Consider the following 24,104-nt stretch of genomic DNA (forward strand, 5'->3'; position numbering starts at 1 on the left):
CAGGATATGATAGTTCTCCCTCCATAGTATTAACATGTACAGGATATGATAGTTCTCCCTCCATAGTATTAACATGAAGAGGATATGATAGTTCTCCCTCCATAGTATTAACATGTAGAGGATATGATAGTTCTCCCTCCATAGTATTAACATGTAGAGGATATGATAGTTCTCCCTCCATAGTATTAACATGTAGAGGATATGATAGTTCTCCCTCCATAGTATTAACATGTACAGGATATGATAGTTCTCCCTCCATAGTATTAACATGTAGAGGATATGATAGTTCTCCCTCCATAGTATTAACATGTAGAGGATATGATAGTTCTCCCTCCATAGTATTAACATGAAGAGGATATGATAGTTCTCCCTCCATAGTATTAACATGTAGAGGATATGATAGTTCTCCCTCCATAGTATTAACATGTAGACAATATGATAGTTCTCCCTCCATAGTATTAACATGTACAGGATATGATAGTTCTCCCTCCATAGTATTAACATGAAGAGGATATGATAGTTCTCCCTCCATAGTATTAACATGGAGAGGATATGATAGTTCTCCCTCCATAGTATTAACATGTAGGCAATATGATAGTTCTCCCTCCATAGTATTAACATGTAGACAATATGATAGTTCTCCCTCCATAGTATTAACATGTACAGGATATGATAGTTCTCCCTCCATAGTATTAACATGTAGAGGATATGATAGTTCTCCCTCCATAGTATTAACATGTAGAGGATATGATAGTTCTCCCTCCATAGTATTAACATGTACAGGATATGATAGTTCTCCCTCCATAGTATTAACATGTAGAGGATGTGATAGTTCTCCCTCCATAGTATTAACATGTACAGGATATGATAGTTCTCCCTCCATAGTATTAACATGTACAGGATATGATAGTTCTCCCTCCATAGTATTAACATGTACAGGATATGATAGTTCTCCCTCCATAGTATTAACATGTACAGGATATGATAGTTCTCCTTCCATAGTATTAACATGTAGACGATATGATAGTTCTCCCTCCATAGTATTAACATGTAGAGGATATGATAGTTCTCCCTCCATAGTATTAACATGTAGAGGATATGATAGTTCTCCCTCCATAGTATTAACATGTACAGGATATGATAGTTCTCCCTCCATAGTATTAACATGTAGAGGATATGATAGTTCTCCCTCCATAGTATTAACATGTAGAGGATATGATAGTTCTCCCTCCATAGAAAACTCCAAGACCTGATGGTGAGGGCTACAGTATATACTGTACACTGTTTTTGTTACTATAAAGGTGTAAACCAACATACAGGTTTCCGTGTAACTGTCTGTGTGTCTGCATGAGTGTCTGCATGAGTGTGTGCTCAAGTACTGTGCGTGTGTGTGTGTGTGTGTGTTGTGTGTCTGCATGAGTATGTGCTCGAGTACTCAGATCTGTGTGTTCTTCACACTCTTCAACACACACTCAGAGCTGGTTTCCTCTTGCCCAGCGTCGTTGGTAATTAACACATACCAGATCATTTCACACTAGGCCATCTGTTGACTGCAGAGACAGAGACCGAGAGAGATGGGTTGATAGAGATGAGTCTCTCTCTACAAGCAGAGAGCTGTCTCATTTGTCTGACAGATGTGTAGTACTATAGTTCATCTTGATGCTTCATCTTCAGGAGGAGTAACACTACAACACTCTATTCTTGATCTTACTGTTAAGGGTCGGCCATCTTGTGTCTTTGTGATTCATCAAAGCAGCGCCTCTATAAACCATTTAGCTCCAGGTAGTTATCAATTGTGTTGAATTCTGTGAAGTACTAGAGCAACATATCTGTTGTATTATTATAAAACATCATTCTTTGGTAAAAAAACAGATCATATCTGTTAAATCCCTAACAGGACTGCTTTTTTCCCCATAGTCAGCGGTGTGTGTGTGTGCGGCGGGTGCATGTGGACAGGATTTCCCCCATCAATAATGAAAAAGCAGCCCTCATCCCTCTGTCTCTAACTGAACAGAGAGAGAAACAGAACATAACATCTCTCCTCCAAAAAAGGACAAAACAAGCGCCAGGCTGCTCTCCTCTCTGCAGCATAAAATCACTCTCCCTCGTTCCGGCACAGTGAGGAAAAAGAGGGATATTTGACTGCTCTGGTGTGTCAGGGTCGGGAATAATTCATATCCCTCCCTCCCTCCCTCTCCATGTCTCACTCTCACCCACTCTCTCTCACCATATTTCTCACCACTTCACTTTCTCTCAAGGAACCCCTCAAGTTTCCTTGGAGACAAGGAGAGAGAGGAGGGCTTGGGCGCAAACGGATGTGGATTTCTCTCTATTTCAATCTCTCTCTCTCTTTCTCTCTTTGCTGGTCTTTTCCATATAAAGCTCCTTGTTAGAACACTACCTGTCGAAGCAGCAGCTGATGTAATTCCATTATTATGTGATGAATAAAGAGGATGAGTGATGGTGAATTCACAATGAGAAACACTAAGGGAACTGTTCTTCTGATATATCGAGTGTCATATAGTAACATGCCCATTGATTCATCACCAACCCCATAAAGACTTGAGAACTATTCAAGATAGGAATCTTACTGAGGAGTCATATAATGTTGCAACCTAAAGAGAAGATGACCTCTTGTGCCCTACCTAGGGTAATGACCAGAGGAGGCTGGTGGGAGGCGCTATAGGAGGACAGGTTCACTGTAATGGCTGCCGCGGATATTGCTGGGACAAGGCTGGGGGAAAAGCCAAAAAAACTATACAGACAATGCCTTCATAAAAAAACACTGTTTCACAACGCATCAGTGACATGGCAGGAGATGTTTTGAAACAATTACTGCTTCTCATACAAGCCAGTGAATTATTTGCGTTACAGATGGATGAGTCAACAGACGTGGCAGGCCTGGCACAGCTCCTGGTATCTGTCTGTTACGTTTATGGGGGGTCAATTAAGGAAGACATCCTCTTCTGCAAACCACTGGAAACCCAACATTGTAGAGTTCTGTGCATCCTTTCAAGCACACCCTTCTCATTATCCTGTGGTGAGTTATTCACAATTTTTGATGAACAAATAAGGTTTTATATGTAAGATGGCTAAATAAACAGCTAAATTATTGATTATTATAATATTATTATTAGTGCCCTGGTCCTATAAGAGCTCTTTGTAACTTCCCACGATCCGGGTTGTGACAAAAACTCACACTCATTCTAATGTTTAATAAATGTATCGTATAGTGTGTGTGTGGCAGGCTTACAATGATGGCAAAAAAAACAATATTTGAGAGTGCGCTGACCCTGGTGCTAGAAGGGGTACGCAGCTGGAGGTTGAATGTTTGAAAGGGTACGGGACTATAAATATTTTGGAAACCACTGCATTAGCCAAATCCTCACTATGGCCTCTGGGGAAAAGTACACGTATTCCCCCTAAAGGATTCCAGGATCTTGATGAACCCAGTGTGTCTACAGGACAGGTGGGCTGTATATTAGTACGGTGACTGATCTTGATGAACCCAGTGTGTCTACAGGACAGGTGGGCTGTATATTAGTACGGTGACTGATCTTGATGAACCCAGTGTGTCTACAGGACAGGTGGGCTGTATATTAGGAAGGTGACTGATCTTGATGAACCCAGTGTGTCTACAGGACAGGTGGGCTGTATATTAGGAAGGTGACTGATCTTGATGAACCCAGTGTGTCTACAGGACAGGTGGGCTGTATATTAGTACGGTGACTGATCTTGATGAACCCAGTGTGTCTACAGGACAGGTGGGCTGTATATTAGTACGGTGACTGATCTTGATGAACCCAGTGTGTCTACAGGACAGGTGGGATGTATATTAGTACGGTGACTGATCTTGATGAACCCAGTGTGTCTACAGGACAGGTGGGCTGTATATTAGGACGGTGACTGATCTTGATGAACCCAGTGTGTCTACAGGACAGGTGGGCTGTATATTAGTACGGTGACTGATCTTGATGAACCCAGTGTGTCTACAGGACAGGTGGGCTGTATATTAGTACGGTGACTGATCTTGATGAACCCAGTGTGTCTACAGGACAGGTGGGATGTATATTAGTACGGTGACTGATCTTGATGAACCCAGTGTGTCTACAGGACAGGTGGGCTGTATATTAGTACGGTGACTGATCTTGATGAACCCAGTGTGTCTACAGGACAGGTGGGCTGTATATTAGTACGGTGACTGATCTTGATGAACCCAGTGTGTCTACAGGACAGGTGGGCTGTATATTAGTACGGTGACTGATCTTGATGAACCCAGTGTGTCTACAGGACAGGTGGGCTGTATATTAGTACGGTGACTGATCTTGATGAACCCAGTGTGTCTACAGGACAGGTGGGCTGTATATTAGTACGGTGACTGATCTTGATGAACCCAGTGTGTCTACAGGACAGGTGGGCTGTATATTAGTACGGTGACTGATCTTGATGAACCCAGTGTGTCTACAGGACAGGTGGGCTGTATATTAGTACGGTGACTGATCTTGATGAACCCAGTGTGTCTACAGGACAGGTGGGCTGTATATTAGTACGGTGACTGATCTTGATGAACCCAGTGTGTCTACAGGACAGGTGGGATGTATATTAGTACGGTGACTGATCTTGATGAACCCAGTGTGTCTACAGGACAGGTGGGCTGTATATTAGTACGGTGACTGATCTTGATGAACCCAGTGTGTCTACAGGACAGGTGGGCTGTATATTAGGACGGTGACTGATCTTGATGAACCCAGTGTGTCTACAGGACAGGTGGGCTGTATATTAGTACGGTGACTGATCTTGATGAAGCCAGTGTGTCTACAGGACAGGTGGGCTGTATATTAGTACGGTGACTGATCTTGATGAACCCAGTGTGTCTACAGGACAGGTGAGATGTATATTAGGACGATGACTGATCTTGATGAACCCAGTGTGTCTACAGGACAGGTGGGCTGTATATTAGTACGGTGACTGATCTTGATGAACCCAGTGTGTCTACAGGACAGGTGGGCTGTATATTAGGACGGTGACTGAGTGATATAAAGGTTGCGTTTACACAGGCAGCCCAATTCCAATCTTTTTTTCACTAATTGGTCTTTCAACCTGCCAATAATTGGGCAAAAGATCAGATTTGGTCTGCCTGTGTAAACGCAGCCTTAGATAGTTAGATCAATCTGTTTTAGCTGAAATAATGACACACGTCCACTTATAGAAGAAAAGTGAGAATTGTCATAGTAATCAACAGAAAATCAGCTCAACCAAGATGGCCGCCCGGCAGGCACGTGTTATCATCAGCATTGGTCTGTACTCACTGATGAGTAGAGGTGTCCCTCCCCGTTCATGGCGATGTACAGACCCATCTTGACTGACTGGATGGCCACCACTCGAAGGCCCACTGGGATGAGGTTGAACAAAGCTAAGAGACAAATCAGCACAGTAAAGTGGATTGAGATTCTTACCGATAGAATACACATTATTGTGTGTGTGTGTGTGTGTGTGTGTGTGTGTGTGTGTGTGTGTGTGTGTGTGTGTGTGTGTGTGTGTGTGTAGCATACATATGCATCTATATAAGATTCAGATACTCAGTCAACCATGTGACACAGGTCCACACACACACGACTAGAATGGAACGATACAGTATGTACACGAAAGCTACCAGAACACTTAATCACATGAATGATCACGAGACGTGTATGAGACTTGACACATGCGTGTTGTAGCCGTGTGAGAAATGACATCAGTCACAGAGCCGTGTTCATCTGGACTTCTGTGTGTCAGTTCTCATTTGTCCATGTCTGACAAGTACTGCATGAGATCTGTGATTGGATGACTTCTGATAAAATGTCTGTCAGTGGGTTGACGGAGGTTGCCACTCAGCCACTCAATCTACCCTCCTCTGTGTGCGCATGTGTGTTCGTGCGGACTCACAGGAGTTAGTGCCGTCATCTTTGGTCCCGTCCAGACATCCATCTGGGTTCATCTGCAAGTAGTATCCCTGTCTGCAGTACAACCTGGTCACTATGCCCTTAAGCTGTGGATCTAGAGAGAGAGGAGAGAGAAGAGAGAGAAGAGCGAGAGGAGAAAGAAGAGAGAGAAAAGAGAGAGAAGAGAGAAGAGAGAGAGAAGAGAGAGAGGAGAGAAGAGAGAGAGTCTCATTATTAAAAGGTGGGCTGGCTTCAGTGTAAAAGTTCTAGACTACATTATTCGGAGGTTTCTTTTATATCCATGACAATATCAGTCTGTTTTCACAAAAAAAGAGCGAGCTGACAGACCGGAGCTCAGGAGAAAAAGCTCTTCATCTCAGAAATGTCTGAGAATGTCAGCATGTGTGTGCAACCCAGTCCACACCCACACAGGCCCGCAACTTCATTATGTTCTCCCCCAACTCCCTGTCACAAAACAGCCAGAGAAAGAAACATGTCAGACAGAGGAACAGAGAGAGAAAGATAAGAGAAGGATTTTGCAACAGTGTTCTAGGGCTGAGGAGAAAGAGAAAAAGAATAAAGGAACAGAAAGGGAAGCCATGGATAAACACTGGTGAAATAGCTGGACCCAACACACACATACAGTGCATTAGGAAAGTATTCAGACCCGTTGACTTTCCCCACATTTTGTTACGTTACAGCCTTATTCTAAAATGGATGAAATGTTTTTTTCCCCTCATCAATCTACACAACATTCCCCATAATGACGAAGCAAAAAGAGGTTTCTGGACATTTTTGCAAATGTATAAATAAATTTAAAAAAACTGAAATATCACATTTACATAAGTATTCAGATCCTTTACTCAGTACTTTGTTGAAGTACCTTTGGCAGTGATTACAGACCAGTCTTATTGGTTATGACGCTACAAGCTTGACACACCTGTATTTGTGGAGTTTCTACCATTCTTCTATGCAGATCCTCTCAAGCGCTGTCAGGTTGGATGTGGAGCGTTGCTGCACAGCTATTTTCAAGTCTCTCCAGAGATGTTCGATCTGGTTCAAGTCCGGGCTTTAGCTGGGCCACTCAAGGACATTCACAGACTTGTTCTGAAGCCACTCTTGCGTTGTCTTGGCTGTGTGCTTAGGGTCGTTGTCATACTGGAAGGTGAACCTTGCTCCGTTCATCTTTCCCTCAATCCTGACTAGTTTCCCAGTCCCTGCCACTGAAAACATCCCCACTGCCTGATGCTGCCACCACCATGCTTCACCGTAGGGATGTTGCCAGGTTTCCTCCAAATGTGATGCTTGGCATTCAGGCCAAAGAGTTCAATCTTGGTTTCATCAGACCAGAGAATCTTGTTTCTCATTGTCTGAGAGTCTTTAGGTGCCTTTTGGCAAACTCCAAGCGGGGTGTCATGTGCCTTTTACTGAGGAGTGGCATCCGTCTGGCCACTCTACTATAAAGGCCTGATTGGTGGAGTGCTGCAGAGATGGTTGTCCTTCTGGAAGGTTCTACCATCTCCACAGAGGAAATCTGGAACTCTGTCAGAGTGACCATCAGGTTTTTGGTCACCTCCCTGACCAAGGCTCTTCTCCCCTGATTGCTCAGTTTGGCCGGGCGGAAAGCTCTAGGAAGATTCTTGGTGGTTCCAAACTTCTTTCATTTCAGAATAATGGAGGCCACTGTGTTCTTGGGGACCTTCAATGCTGCAGACATTTTTTGGTACCCTTCCCCAGATCTGTGCCTTGTCACAATCCTGTCTCAGAGCTCTACGGACAATTCCTTTGACCTCATGGCTTGGTTTTTGCTCTGACATGCACTGTCAACTGTGGGACCTTATATAGACAGGTGTGTGCCTCTCCAAATCATGTCCAGTCAATTGAATTGACCACAGGTGGACTCCAATCAAGTTGTAGAAACATCTCAAGGATGATCAATGGAAACAGGATGTACCTGAGCTCAATTTAGAGTCTCATAGCAAAGGATCTGAATACTTATGTAAATAAGGTATTTCTGTTTTTTATTTTTAATACATTTGCAAACATTTCTAAAAAACAGTTTTCACTTTGTCATTATGGGGTATTGAGTGTAGCTTGATGAGGGAAATCTTTTTTTAATCGATTTTAGAATAAGGCTGTAACATAACAAAATGTGGAAAATGTCAAGGGGTCTGAATACATTCTGAATGCACCGTACACAGACTGCACCATCCTGCCTCACACACACACACACACTCTCTCTCTGACTCTCGTTCTCCCTCTACACACACTCACACTCTACACACACTTTCTTTCACACAAACAGACCACACCCTCTTCTGAGTCTCTACAGCAATGTGGAGATCCCCTGTGAAGGTGTTGTTGGTTGTGGTGATGTGTGTGTGCCAGAGGAAAAAAGGTATGCTCCAATGAACATGATAGATTAGAACTGCAGACGAGACTGACCCAGTTTAGAAGAGCGAGAGAGGAAAATAGAGAGAGAGAGAGAGAGAGAAAGGGATTTTCCAGTTTTCACACCAGGGACAGGGGTGTGATGGGAGGAATGGTTACCAACCCTCTACACTAGTAGTCTGTCTGTTCAGCTCAACTTTCAACCACCTGAGAATATGTTTTAGATCTTAGACAACGTCTGGTCATTTTAGTTTGGGGGTGACAAACCACTTTAACCGTCTATTACTAGAGTAGAGATGAGGAGATAGAGGTGGAGTCACTGAGATGAGAGTAGAGATGAGGAGATAGAGGTGGAGTCACTGAGACGAGAGTAGAGATGAGGAGATAGAGGTGGAGTCACTGAGACGAGAGTAGAGATGAGGAGATAGAGGTGGAGTCACTGAGACGAGAACAGAGTAGAGATGAGGAGATAGAGGTGGAGTCACTGAGACGAGAACAGAGTAGAGATGAGGAGATAGAGGTGGAGTCACTGAGATGAGAGTAGAGATGAGGAGATAGAGGTGGAGTCACTGAGACGAGCAGGTAGAGATGAGGAGATAGAGGTGGAGTCACTGAGACGAGAACAGAGTAGAGATGAGGAGATAGAGGTGGAGTCACTGAGACGAGAGTAGAGATGAGGAGATAGAGGTGGAGTCACTGAGACGAGAACAGAGTAGAGATGAGGAGATAGAGGTGGAGTCACTGAGACGAGAGTAGAGATGAGGAGATAGAGATGGAGTCACTGAGACGAGACAGAGTAGAGATGAGGAGATAGAGGTGGAGTCACTGAGATGAGAGTAGAGATGAGGAGATAGAGGTGGAGTCACTGAGACGAGAGTAGAGATGAGGAGATAGAGGTGGAGTCACTGAGACGAGAGTAGAGATGAGGAGATAGAGGTGGAGTCACTGAGACGAGAGTAGAGATGAGGAGATAGAGGTGGAGTCACTGAGATGAGAGTAGAGATGAGGAGATAGAGGTGGAGTCACTGAGACGAGAGTAGAGATGAGGAGATAGAGGTGGAGTCACTGAGATGAGAGTAGAGATGAGGAGATAGAGGTGGAGTCACTGAGACGAGAACAGAGTAGAGATGAGGAGATAGAGGTGGAGTCACTGAGACGAGAGTAGAGATGAGGAGATAGAGGTGGAGTCACTGAGACGAGAACAGAGTAGAGATGAGGAGATAGAGGTGGAGTCACTGAGACGAGAGTAGAGATGAGGAGATAGAGGTGGAGTCACTGAGATGAGAACAGAGTAGAGATGAGGAGATAGAGGTGGAGTCACTGAGACGAGAACAGAGTAGAGATGAGGAGATAGAGGTGGAGTCACTGAGATGAGAGTAGAGATGAGGAGATAGAGGTGGAGTCACTGAGACGAGAACAGAGTAGAGATGAGGAGATAGAGGTGGAGTCACTGAGATGAGAGTAGAGATGAGGAGATAGAGGTGGAGTCACTGAGACGAGAACAGAGTAGAGATGAGGAGATAGAGGTGGAGTCACTGAGACGAGAGTAGAGATGAGGAGATAGAGGTGGAGTCACTGAGATGAGAGTAGAGATGAGGAGATAGAGGTGGAGTCACTGAGATGAGAGTAGAGATGAGGAGATAGAGGTGGAGTCACTGAGACGAGAGTAGAGATGAGGAGATAGAGGTGGAGTCACTGAGATGAGAACAGAGTAGAGTTGAGGAGATAGAGGTGGAGTCACTGAGACGAGAGTAGAGATGAGGAGATAGAGGTGGAGTCACTGAGATGAGAGTAGAGATGAGGAGATAGAGGTGGAGTCAACGAGAACAGAGTAGAGATGAGGAGATAGAGGTGGAGTCACTGAGATGAGAGTAGAGATGAGGAGATAGAGGTGGAGTCACTGAGACGAGAGTAGAGATGAGGAGATAGAGGTGGAGTCACTGAGATGAGAGTAGAGATGAGGAGATAGAGGTGGAGTCACTGAGATGAGAGTAGAGATGAGGAGATAGAGGTGGAGTCAACGAGAACAGAGTAGAGATGAGGAGATAGAGGTGGAGTCACTGAGATGAGAACAGAGTATGAGGAGATAGAGGTGGAGTCACTAAGATGAGAGTAGTGTAGATTATGCTCTAGAAGGACTTCAACAGTACAGATTCACTTAGAGAGACCCATTTAAACACTGTTTAATCAAGTGTGTCAGGGCTTCCTCTAATACCTTAATGAGTCTCTCGCTCTCTCTCTGTGTGTGAGTGGTGTGTGTGTGTGTGTGTGTGTGAGAGTGGTGTGTGTCCTTATGGAAACCCTGTTCCGTATGAGTGTTAAATTAAGGAGTGTTACCAGACCCTTGACTTCCACTCAGAGACAGAGAGGGTATCAGGAAGACACATCTGTACCATAACTAGACTCTCTGAAAGATCCTCCTTTATGGATGGTTCATCCTGGGTCAGGTTTCCCTGAGCCTCTGTAGCATTACATAGTTCAAATCTGCACGGAGTCAAACATGACATAGAATGTGGGAAAAACAAAGCCCTTTTCCTAAAGTGTATCCCGTTTTCAATGGAAACACTTGGTCAAGACGACCCAAAACAGATACCAAATTCCCAAGCTTCAATAAATCTGACTAATGGAATTGTATTTCTTCATTTGGGGAATTCTGTCTGCTTCAACAGGTAGGGTCTATTTCCTTCCTCACTGACCTGCTGTGTGTTACTGGGGAGAAATTCCCATTTTCCCAGATCCTGTCTGTTACTAGGGAAACTGGTCCAGGATTCCCTCTTTGTATGGGTTGCCATGGATACAGTCTCGTGATTCCAATGTCCCTGTCTGCTTATCCAGAGGAAGGTATTCCCCCATCTTTGTCTGCGTTGTTCCAACGCCGCTAATCTCTGGTTATCCTCCCCATGATGATCCATATCATTTTAATCAAAATGATATTGATCTATTGAATAGAACATGTATTGAATAATGCCTGTCGCCATAAATCAAAATGTCAATATCATAAGATTCTGTATTGCACGAGAGCAATCATTACAGTAGTTGTCATCATTGGTAGGCTGCTCTAAATTAGGAATATCTGGACTCTACATGGGCTCTCAGGTCAACTACTGATGGTGGACGTTCCTGTAACATACATGTACTAGGAATTCTATGACCAATGATTGATTTCTGCTATTTGTGACTACTTGAAGGAAGGTGTAAGAAGGAAGAGCACATTTTCCACTACTTCAAGAAGCAGAAGAGGAGAGGGTGGCTTTTCCCAGTATTTGAACATTACCTATGAGAGAGGGAGAGAGAGAGAGAGAGATGAAAGATGGAAAGAGGGAAGAGAGGCATAGATAGAGAAGAGGAGAGTCTATGTTTGCCCTTCAGAAAACCTTATGTGTGTGTCGCCAGGATTCAGACTCAGTCACGCAGTCAGAGTGGAGAGAGGAGAGAGGAGAGAGCCTGAGGATATATGGCCAGGCTTCAACCAGAAGCTACCACAGCTGGAAGCAGAGGCGAAGGAGGGAGGGAGAATAGTGGAAGGAGAGAGGAGGAGAGAAGGGAGATGAGTGGTGAGAGTGGAGTAAACAAGTTGTAAGGGAGGAAGGAGGAGAGAGGGAAAGAGAGAGAGGAAGGGAGAGGGGACAGTCTAAACATCACCATCACACTCTGAGCGATAAGAGTAAGGGATCATACCTCCCCTCCAACACACACACACACACACACACACACACACACACACACACACACACACACACACACAGCCCTGTAAACTCTCTCAGATATCAGATAGGGATACCACAGAAGTTTTCATCTTTACATTCGGAAGATTCTTATATCCCTACACGTCAGCTGAGTGTATCAGAATGACTCCAGCCTTCTAGAACAGCTCTTGTTCATTTAGATGGTTGAGAATGTTCAGAAAGCAGATGGGAGAGAGTAGAGATTTGGAAAAGAGATTAAGATAGAGAGATATACTGTATCATAAACAGAGGAGACCCCGGAGAGAAAATGGTAGATGAAGGACAGAGAGAGGGGGAAGAGAGGGGGAGAGGAGGGGGAGAGGAGGGGCAGAGGGAGGGGGAGAGGGGCAGTAGTTCTTCTGGAATCAAAGCAGACATGACCTTTTCTCTGTCTTACTGAAAAATGAATCGGGAACAAAAGAGATGTTCAACAGATCAAAGCACCATTCCTTCTATCCCACTTTCCCTCTCTTCTTTCCATCCTTCTCTACTCTCCTCTTCCCTTCTTCCTTCACTCCCTCTCCTCCCCTTTTCATCCTTCTCTTCCTCTGTCCATCTCCTCTTTCTTTCTTTCTTTCTTTCTTTCTTTCTTTCTTTCTTTCTTTCTTTCTTTCTTTCTTTCTTTCTTTCTTTCTTTCTTTCTTTCTCTGCCCTCCCCATTATTCTCCTTTTCTCCCACTCTTCCCCTCTCTTCTTCCTTCAATCACTCTCATCCTTTCCCCTTTCCTCCTCCACCCCACCTCTCCTTGTTCTCCTCCTCCTCCTCTCTCTCTCCCTTCACACCTCTCCTCCTCCTCTCGTTCCTCTTACCCCCTGCCCACTCCGAGGTTAAGAAACCCTGAATTCATATTTCATTTTTGACAGGATGCTTGAGGCAACTCCCCTCAACTACACACACACACACACGCATGCAGCCCATCTATAAGGCCACAGGTTGCACTGAATGTCATTGGCTTTGACAAAATGGCTGTCACTTGACTGAGGTTGCTGCGCTCACAGTCAGTCACCCCCTCTCTCTCTCCTGAGACCAGTCATGCCAGTTACCCCCTGCCATACTGAGCTTGTCATGATGTCATTTTCGTATTTTGGTGGTGTCAGCTATACTGTATGTATGAATCAAGATATGTCAAATTCAATAGACTACATTTCAAAACCTGTCTGTTCTTTGACTCAACCTGATTCAAGTTCTGTGATAAATAACTATCAAATGGCCAACAGTTTGGTGAGATATTTAATACGGCAACCTGATTCACCTATCCAGCCCTCAAACGTATTTTAATCTGTATGTAACACCTAACTGTAACATCGATTTTGTCTGACTCAAACCCTTCACTCAGAAAGGCAATCAGCAGTAAAGCAATCAATGAAAGATTAGGCTAGAAATCGATATTTTCCCACTTTAGTCTCAACTCCTAGGCTAATTAAAATGCGTAATTTGAAACCTTGAGAGGACGAGAGCGTCAATGTTATCACAATAACTATATTTGTAAGGAATGAAACTGCAATGTGGTCAAACTTACCGGCCACACTGCTTAGGCTACTTTCATTAACTACCTGTTTTTATTAATGCATGAAGGGGTAAACTATTGAACCGTTGGAGCTAACGTAAAGCTGCTCTCTCCCTCGCGCATAATGACAACCGTAACGTGTCCATGCGTCTCCCGCGCTTTCCGCTTAGCCCACACCTTGTCTCCGTAGCCTTCTCTTCTTCAAGCCGAAGATTCTCACTTTGGAGAAGATGTCGACCAAATTCCCGTTACAAAGTCCTTTATTCTTGTTGGGGCTTCGCCTCCGTCGGTGTGGCGTCGGCCGGTGGACTTGTTGTTCCCGTGCCTGTCTCTTCTGTCGTATCAAACCGCTGGCAATAGCTGCCATGTCTCAACCGAAACAACCCGGGGGAAAAGGAAACACAGAGCCCGGTTTCCCTTTGGGCACGGAGCGCAGACGGCACAACAAGCGATTATGTTCGGTCTGCAGCTACAGCCCCATAGTTGTGTCTATAAAATGTATCTTCTTTATCCGTCAGAAAAACATTTCGACACTACGCAATCAAGTCCAAATACCACATTTCGGCGAGGATACAGAACATTGCGTTGTCATTTTATCATGGCCATTCAACAACTAACAACCTGTCACCGTTGTTGTCAAATGATTTCCAATTTGACTGCGTGAATCCTTGTAGAGAAGGTTTTCCAAACTGACAACATTTCCGATATCCGTACTTGGTCATATTTTATCATTAAATATCTGTGACGTTTGATGTCACATAGTCCAAAAACACGAAAATAATTGTCGAAAGGTTTCGTTCTTCTCCTCGCCCAAAAATGTTTAACTACCTCCGGTCTTCTCCCGGTGATCGACTAAAATCAAGCCTATCGAAAATGTGAACATGCGAATTTGAAGCCACGCGCTAAAGGAGTCTGTCAGACATACTCTCAGAAACATACGGAGCGATTTTAACGTAATTATCTCTCGTGAAGGACGCAAGCTCCAGACGCTCCCCGGGTGGGGCTTGCTCCTTGGAAGAGAGGTGTGTGATGCCTGCCTCGGGCGCACAGATTCACCAAGTCCGTATGCAAATCCACCAGTCTCTTCTCCAAAAATAGAAAAAATAGAAACGAATAACGGAGGAGCACACTATGACCAAATCGGGATGATTGGAATCAAATAACTAAATAATAATAATCATAATATTGTCTTAAAAAAAAGGCCCGGAGGAACTTCTCTGCATCAGGTAAAATGGTGACGCAATCTTATTTCACGCTTCAGAAACTTCATCCAGCACGTCAGGACTGTTTTTCCTCGGTGAGAAGGGAAAGGGGACAGGACACGACTCCGCTTGGCTCATGAATTGCTTTCGGATATGAATAAGGAGTGAAAAAAGGTAGGCTACATCAAACGCTCTCCTTCAACTCATCAATCAAAGGAAACGGGAACAGCCAGACCATTCAGATGAAAACAAGAGTCTGTGCGTCAGACCAAAGCCCCCCCGTTCTGGAGAAACCTTTCGGAAAGAAATACCTTATAAATGACCACAAGCGAGTGAACGCCCTCCGCATAAACGTAACCATTAGCACTAGACACCGACTGAAACTTTAGACAGTATACTGTATTACTCCAACGCAAACTGTTGCTAATACATTGTATACACCGTCCGGACACTGATTGATATATCGTGTTGTGTATTTCGCAGGAAGCAGACACCGGGCCGGAGACGGACGTGTACCTGTATAGCCAACGTTGAGAATGTTTACAACTCATCTGATGTTAATCTTGATCAGATGAAAGATAGAGACCCAGCACATTGTCAAGTGGAGAACGTCCCCAAAATGTTTCATTAGCAATTGAATGTTATTTAGTATCGGCCTAGAAATATCACGTGCACGTGTAAAGAGATCCCAGTCAGCGGCACGCCTGTCTGCATTTAGTCACGTCCAAAAACACCGGACGGTTTAGAGAAGTGTTTTCACCCCTATACCCCCCAACACAATCATTGAGACACAATCCATAAAAGACGGCATTAAAACTTAAATCAAAATGGCAAAATAGTCAGTGTTATGTTATCTATAATACAATTAAACGAATCGATGGGCTGTAAAATCGAGGGAAAGTTGATCCTTTTGGTCAGTTGAATTCATTAACATGAGGAGAGCAGATTTTCTGACCGGCGCAAGCCACGTCTGATTTCAGCACCATGGGCAGCGACCGCGGCTTATTGTTCCACCAATCGCATGCTGTCTGCGGCTGCGCTGTGAGAAAACATGACCCTTGAGTTGAGGAGTAGCCTATAAATAATCCACGTGAAAATATCTCAAGACTAACTGGTATTTTCCTCATCATGTTAACCAAACTGCAAGCTAGCCTATTTTTAACCAGGTCATAAACAATTTAAACGTAGATAGCAGTGAGTCATCGTCTTCCCTGGTAGAAGAGTGTCTTTCTTCACCTGCTGCCTGGAAAAGGGACACGTCTGGAAAGGGCCCAATTGAAGCAGAGATGCGTGATCTCAATGGGGCTTCATCCTGGCTTAATTCAAGTTTTAATTGACTAAATATTTTCAACCCAAACGTGAGAATACCTCCTTCATGGGAGGTTATCCACTGTAGGTTGTTTCAATGTGCTTTCCGAGGATCGTTGTTACATTTCAGTAAAGGAATTGGAACTCTACAGAGCCATCTACATACAGTTGGTCTCTCTCTCCCAGTAATTAAATCATCTGGTCAAAACCATTCATTCAAGACAAACAGTTTGGCACATTTTCAATCACGTTTAGCTTAGTGGGGCACTTTCTTGAATCTGTATCGGCTTTGGTGGCAGAATTAACGTTTTAAAAATGCATGAACCAGCGTCGATTCACAGGAGAGATACAGTAGCCAGCCGGAGTGCTCTGAGCTGTACACCCGCCCCGTTTCCAGTTGAATAAATGAAAGGCCCACCGAACACAGACTCACTGAAGAATGAGAATTCGATGTGATTCTCCGTGACAGTTACAAGCCATTGACATTAATATTACACCGAAACAGAATTTACTTTTCAAAATTCAGAAGGCATAGCCTTTTCAAATCTGATGACGTTCAAAAAGGCTAAATGCCTCCAGGAGAGCTCCAGCCTCAGCCTACAGCAAAGGATTAGGTTGCCGAAAAATAAAGTAAAGCTGGAATTTGACCGCTTGAGGGCGCCAGAGTGTTCAGAAAAAGAAGGCGCTTGTAATAAGCAGACCAGGAGTTGACTCTTGCCGCTGTGCATCTAATCATCCTCTGCTGCAACACAGTAAGGTGCAGGTTGCATGAAATCTATCTCATTGAATCCTCTCCAGTTACTCTGTAGGCGTATAGAGTTATGGTACCACAGCCTACTTACCAGCAGGTCTTTTCACACTACAGTACTTACTGTTCATATGGTCAGACCTGGTGAATGGCATCCCATAACATGGTGTAATAGGAATGAATACCAACCAGCACACTGTCTGTCCCAAATGCTCTATCGCCACACACACACACACACACACACACACACACACACACACACACACACACACACACACACACACACACTCATACAAGGCTGCATGCACACACATTGCACAGTGGGGAATGGAAATAAAACATCTTGTTGTCTTTGTGCTGATGTTTTTATCCAGGTCAACTGCTGTTGAGGATCATTAATAAATCAAAGCTTCCTGACTACATTTACATAAAAATTCATCCTTTCTCCTCATCTCAATATTCAAAAAAGCCTTCAAAAGGAAACGTTCAGCCTCTTCCCGGTCTGTGTAGTGAATAGGGAACGTTCAGCCTCTTCCCGGTCTGTGTAGTGAATAGGGAACATTCAGCCCCTTCCCGGTCTGTGTAGTGAATAGGGAACGTTCAGCCTCTTCCCGGTCTGTGTAGTGAATAGGAAACGTTCAGCCTCTTCCCGGTCTGTGTAGTGAATAGGAAACGTTCAGCCTCTTCCCGGTCTGTGTAGTGAATAGGGAACGTTCAGCCTCTTCCCGGTCTGTGTAGTGAATAGGGAACGTTCAGCCTCTTCCCAGTCTGTGTAGTGAATAGGGAACGTTCAGCCTCTTCCCGGTCTGTGTAGTGAATAGGGAACGTTCAGCCTCTTCCCAGTCTGTGTAGTGAATAGGGAACGTTCAGCCTCTTCCCGGTCTGTGTAGTGAATAGGAAACGTTCAGCCTCTTCCCGGAACTCTCTCTCTCTCTCTCTCTCTCTCTCTCTCTCTCTCTCTCTCTCTCTCTCTCTTTCTCTCCTCTCATGTCTCTCTCTCTCTCTCTCTTTCTCTCCTCTCATGTCTCTTCTCTCTCTCTCTCTCTCTCTCTTTCTCTCCTCTCATGTCTCTCTCTCTCTCTCTCTCTCTCTCTCTCTCTCTCTCTCTCTCTCTCTCTCTCTTTCTCTCCTCTCATGTCTCTCTCTCTGTCTCTCTCTCTTTCTCTCCTCTCATGTCTCTCTCTCCCTCTCTCTCTCTCTCTCTCTCTCTCTCTCTCTCTCTCTTTCTCTCCTCTCATGTCTCTCTCTCTCTCTCTCTCTCTCTCTCTCTCTCTCTCTCTCTCTCTATGCCAAAGGGCCTCATTACTACATATGCAGATGAGTGTGTGAAAAAGAACGAGAGAAAGAGAAAGAGAGGGAGAGAGAGTGAAAGAGAGAAAGAGAGAGATGATGGAGAGAAGCTGCTGTGTTATATCCCTAGGGGAGTTGGCTATCTACCACATTTAAATCAATACATTAGCTGATCATTCTGTCTGTAGGACTGTTTCTGTGTGTATGCTATATCTTTCTTTGTCCTGCATCGTTTCCTTTTATATCCTTCCGAATGAGGTTATCGGAAAAAAGGGCAGAGAAGGATAAAGATAAAGGGATATTTTGTTTTCTGCAGAGGAGAGGAGAGCTCCCTCCATAGGTAACACAGGAGCACAGCACTCTTCCCCTCTCTCTCTCTCTCTCTCCATCCTCCTATCTTTGTTCTTTCTCTTTACAGAACCATAGTCTAAGCTGATATGATTGCACGAATGGAAACTTAATCATAATGAATGAATAACACCCTAGGAGTTATTAATACTGTAGGTGTGTTCATCAGAGAATGAGAATTAGACCATTATACAAAACTAGTATACAACGGAAAAGGCCATTATATTTGTTAGTGGAACAAGACATTTAGTGAAAATGAAAAGAACAATCAATCACTCTGCTAATGAAGGGATCCCCTTGGGTGTGAGTCATGGGTGGAGCGGGGGAGAGAGGGAGAAAGAGAGGCAGATAGAGGGAGAGAAAGAGAGGGGGGGTTGCAAATGATTCAAGACTCAGAAAGAGAAGGAAGACAGTGAGAGATAGCTGCATGGAAGGAGGGAGAGAAGGAGAGAGAGATAAAAGGAAGACAGAGAGAGAGGGATGGATAGAGAGAGAGATGAAGGAAGAGGGAGAGAGAGAGAGAAGTAAACACGTCACAGCTTCTACAGGTTTCCCTGTGGGGGCGTGGAGGGATAACCATCTCTCTCTTTTGCATACTGATGTGCTGAGTCATAGCACACACACACACACACACACACACACACACACACACACACACACACACACACACACACATCTCAGTTGATGAAGCCGGGACAGTCCTCCTGCAGTGCCACCCCTCTGTTACCTAGGTAACGCCTTGTGAATAACTATGAGGAACCTCTGGGCAGTAGACAATGGGAATAATGGAATGTTCTATATGGGAGGAGTCAGGGGTAATGGTCAGGCTACAGACAAAAGTGTCAATATTAGCCCACAACAAGTGATCTATAGGTGATTACGGGATGCCAAACTGACCTTAGATTAGTATTCCAGCTGAATACACAGAGAAACAGAGGATGCAAAGGGAAAGAACACTACCATGGACCCAACAATAACCAGACACACATGTTTGATGCTTTAACCAGACAAAAATAAAAATGGCATCATTTTTTATTAAACATTTATTTTGTGGAGTGGATGCTTCATTTTCACTAACCTCACATCTCTTGTAACCTTGCAATGACACAGAATAACTAACTAACAAGATGTTGAAAACGCCAAACAGATTAACAGAGACACTTCTGATGACTGAATATGCACCAAGTAACCCCAAAAAGCTTTTGTTTCTACACCAGTGCAAAAGCAGTGAAGAGGTTGAAAAAGGTTTTGAACAGCATCAACACAGGACATGTTAAATAATGGAGACTTGAACGCTACTCTAACTCACAGGCATTCAGGTTACTTTGCAGCATCCCTCCACCCAACTACTTGTGTTTACTAGCTTGCTCTCACACACAAACACATACACATGCACACGCACACTCACACTAGGCTATGTCTGTACCTGTACCACGAGGCTATGTCTGTACATGTACCACAGGGCTATGTCTGTACCTGTATCACAAGGCTATGTCTGTACTTGTACTACAGGGCTATGTCTGTACCTGTACCACAAGGCTATGTCTGTAGCTGTACCACGAGGCTATGTCTGTACCTGTACCACAAGGCTATGTCTGTACTTGTACTACAGGGCTATGTCTGTACCTGTACCACAAGGCTATGTCTGTACTTGTACTACAGGGCTATGTCTGTACCTGTACCACAAGGCTATGTCTGTACTTGTACCACGAGGCTATGTCTGTACTTTTACCACGAGGCTATGTCTGTACCTGTACCACGAGGCTATGTCTGTACCTGTACCACAAGGCTATGTCTGTACCTGTACCACAAGGCTATGTCTGTACCTGTACCACAAGGCTATGTCTGTACCTGTACCACGAGGCTATGTCTGTACCTGTACCACGAGGCTATGTCTGTATCTGTACCACAAGGCTATGTCTGTACCTGTACCACGAGGCTATGTCTGTACCTGTACCACAAGGCTATGTCTGTACCTGTCCCACAAGGCTATGTCTGTACCTGTACCACGAGGCTATGTCTGTACCTGTACCACGAGGCTATGTCTGTACCTGTCCCACAAGGCTATGTCTGTACCTGTCCCACAAGGCTATGTCTGTACCTGTGACACCACCAAGTGGTCACATATCTCTAGTGCCCCCCAACCTCAGGTCACTTACTGATCTGAGGCCAAACCACACGACCAATAGCATTAGACACTTTATGGAACACAAAGCCTTCACTATCTCATCCTGGAATATCCAAGCCCTGAGGTCATCTGTCTTTGGCCTAAAGAGCAGGAACCTGGACTTCATCAAATAAATCAGAAATACAGACATTGTCATCCTACAAGAAACATGGTATAGAGGAGACAGACCAACTGGTTGCCCTCTAGGTTACAGAGAGCTGGTAGTCCCATCCACCAAACTACCAGGTGTGAAACAGGAAGGGTATGCTAATTTGGTATATTAAATTAATCAAAACAGGAACATTTTACATTTGGCTAGAAATTCAAAAGGAAATGATCTTAACAGAGAAAAATGTCCTCCTGTGTGCTACCTATATCCTCCCTACTAGAATCCCCATACTTTAATGAAGACATATTCTCCATCCTGGAGGGGGAAATCAATCATTTCCAGGCCCAGGGACATGTACTAGTCTGTGGCGACCTAAATGCCATAACCTTCCGTGGCCTCCAACTGCTCTTAAATGCTAGTAAAACGAAAGGCATGTTCTTCAACCAATCGCTGCCTGCACCCGCCCGCCTGACTAGCATCACTACTCTGGACGGTTCTGACTTAGAATATGTGGACAACTACAAATACCTAGGTGTCTGGTTAGACTGTAAACTCTCAGTCCAGACTCATATTAAGCATCTCCAATCCAAAATTAAATCTAGAATCGACTTCCTATTTCGCAACAAAGCCTCATTCACTCACGCTGCCAAACATACCCTCGTAAAACTGACTATCCTACCGATCCTTGACTTCGGCGATGTCATTTACAAAATAGCCTCCAACACTCTACTCGGCAAACTGGATGCTGTCTATCACAGTGCCATTCGTTTTGTCACCAATGCCCCATATACCACCCACCACTGCGACCTGTATGCTCTCGTCGGCTTGCCCTCGACCCACTGGCTCCAGGTCATCTATAAGTATTTGCTAGGTAAAGCTCCGCCTTATCTCAGCTCACTGGTCACCATAACAACACCCACCCGTAGCCCGCACTCCAGCAGGTATATCTCACTGGTCATCCCCAAAGCCAACACCTGCTTTGGCCACCTTTCCTTCCAGTTCTCTGCTGCCAATGACTGGAACGAATTGCAAAAATCGCTGAAGTTGGAGAATTATATTTCCCTCACTAACTTTAAGCATCAGCTATCTGAGCAGCTTACCGATCGCTGCAGCTGTACACAGCCAATCTGTAAATGGCCCATCCAACTACCTACCTCATCCCCATATTGTTTTTATTTACTTTTTTGCTCTTTTGCACACCAGTATTTCTACTTGCACATCATCATCTGCTCATCTATCACTTCTGTGTTAATTTGCTAAATTGTAATTACTTCGCTTCTATGGCCAATTTATTGCCTTACCTCCTTACTCCATTTGCACACACTGTATATAGATTTTTCTATTGTGTTATTGACTGTACGTTTGTTTATATTTAACTCTGTGTTGTTTTTTGTCGCACTGCTTTGCTTTATCTTGGCCAGGTTGCAGTTGTAAATGAGAACTTGTTCTCAACTGGCCTACCTGGTTAAATAAAGGTGAAATAAAAAATATTAATAAAAACGGACAAGAACCTGACACCCTCAGCACACAGGGGGACAAACACCTGCCTGGAGATGACAGCATTCCCTCCCCCACATGCCCCCCTAGGCACAACTATGACAACATAACCAACAAAACAACGAGTCACAACTCCTGCAGCTCGGTCACACGCAGGGGATGTACATAGTCAATGGTAGGCTTCGAGGGGACTCCTTTGGTAGGTACACCTATAGCTCATCTCTTGGCAGTAGTCCTGTAGACTACTTTATCACTGACCTCAACCCAGAGTCTCTCCGAGCGTTCACAGTCAGCCCACTGACACTCCTTTCAGACCACAGAAAAATCACAGTCTGCTTGAACAGAGCAATACGCAATCATGAGGCATCAAAGCCAAAGGAACTGAGTAATATTAAGAAATGCTATAGATAGAAGGAATGTAGTGTGGAAACCTAATAGTGAAGGTGTAAATTTGCCAGTAGAAATTGTTAACAGTATATTTGACCTCTCAGCTTCCCTATCTAATCTAAAAATTTCAAACAGAAAACTGAAGAAAATGAAAAACAATGACAAATGGTTTGATGAAGAATGCAAAAACCTAAGAAAGAAATTGAGAAACCTGTCAAACCAAAAACATAGAGACCCAGAAAACCTGAGTCTACGCCTTCACTATGGTGAATCACTAAAACAATACAGACATACACTACGGAAAAAGAAGGAACAGCACTTCAGAAATCAGCTCAATGTAATTGAAGAATCCATAGAATCTAATCACTTCTAGTAAAATTGAAAAACACTAAACAAACAACAAGAAGAATTATCTATCCAAAATGGAGATGTATGGGTAAAACACTTCTCCAATCTTTTTGGCTCTATAACACAGAACAAACATCAAAAACATATACATGATCAAATACAAATCTTAGAATCAACTATTAAAGACTACCAGAACCCACTGGATTCTCCAATTACCTTGAATGAGCTACAGGACAAAATAAAAACCCTCCAACCCAAAAAAGCCTGTGGTGTTGATGGTATCCTCAATGAAATGATCAAATATACAGACAACAAATTCCAATTGGCTATACTAAAACTCTTTAACATCATCCTCAGCTCTGGCATCTTCCCCAATATTTGGAACCAAGGACTGATCACTCCAATCCACAAAAGTGGAGGCAAATTTGACCCCAATAACCATCAACAGCAACCTTGCTGTTGATATGCCATCAACAGCAACCTTGGGAAAATCCTCTGCATTGTCATTAACAGCAGACTCGTACATTTCCTCGGTGAAAACAATGTACTGAGCAAATGTCAAATTGGCTTTTTACCAAATTATCGTACGACAGACCACGTATGCACCCTGCACACCCTAATTGACAAACAAACCAAAACAAAGGCAAAGTATTCTCATGCTTTGTTGATTTAAAAAAAGCCTTCGACTCAATTTGGCATGAGGGTTTGCGATACAAATTGATGGAAAGTGGTGTTGGGGGAAAATATGCAACATTATAAAATCCATGTATACAAACAACAAGTGTGTGGTTAAAATAGGCAAAAAACACACACATTTCTTCCCACAGGGCCGTGGGGGGAGACAGGGATGCAGCTTAAGCCCCACCCTACTAGAATCTGAAGTCAAATGTCTACTGTTTGCTGATGATCTGGTGCTTCTGTCACCAACCAAGGAGGGCCTACAGCAGCACCTAGATCTTCTGCACAGATTCTGCCAGACCTGGGCCCTGACAGTAAATCTCACTAAGACAAAATTAATGGTGTTCCAAAAAAGGTCCAGTCGCCAGGACCACAAATACAAATTCCATTTAGACACCATTGCCCTAGGGCACACAAAAAACTATACATACCTCAGCCTAAACATCAGCGCCACAGGTAACTTCCACAAAGCTGTGA

The 24,104-nt window shown here is 44.0% G+C and overlaps 1 protein-coding gene across 2 annotated transcripts in view; it reads right to left on the reverse strand.

Annotated features, from left to right (window-relative positions):
- The window catches only part of LOC106575461 (fibroblast growth factor 14), an 87,092-nt gene that overhangs the window by 37,881 nt on the left and 25,107 nt on the right, over positions 1 to 24,104 (reverse strand). The window contains exons 1-3 of one of the 2 annotated variants that reach the window (XM_045699075.2): positions 13,723 to 15,074; positions 5,926 to 6,036; positions 5,310 to 5,413 (exon numbers count right to left, since the gene is read on the reverse strand). In XM_045699075.2, the coding sequence (XP_045555031.2) occupies positions 5,310 to 5,413; positions 5,926 to 6,036; positions 13,723 to 13,912 (405 nt within the window). In that variant the 5' untranslated portion in view covers positions 13,913 to 15,074. Of the gene's footprint in view, positions 1 to 5,309; positions 5,414 to 5,925; positions 6,037 to 13,722; positions 15,075 to 24,104 lie in introns of those variants that run through there. The other variant, XM_045699074.2, reaches the window with a different exon arrangement.

Source organism: Salmo salar, chromosome 17, assembly GCF_965601325.2.
Source record: "Salmo salar chromosome 17, fSalSal1, whole genome shotgun sequence".
NCBI lineage: Eukaryota > Metazoa > Chordata > Actinopteri > Salmoniformes > Salmonidae > Salmo > Salmo salar.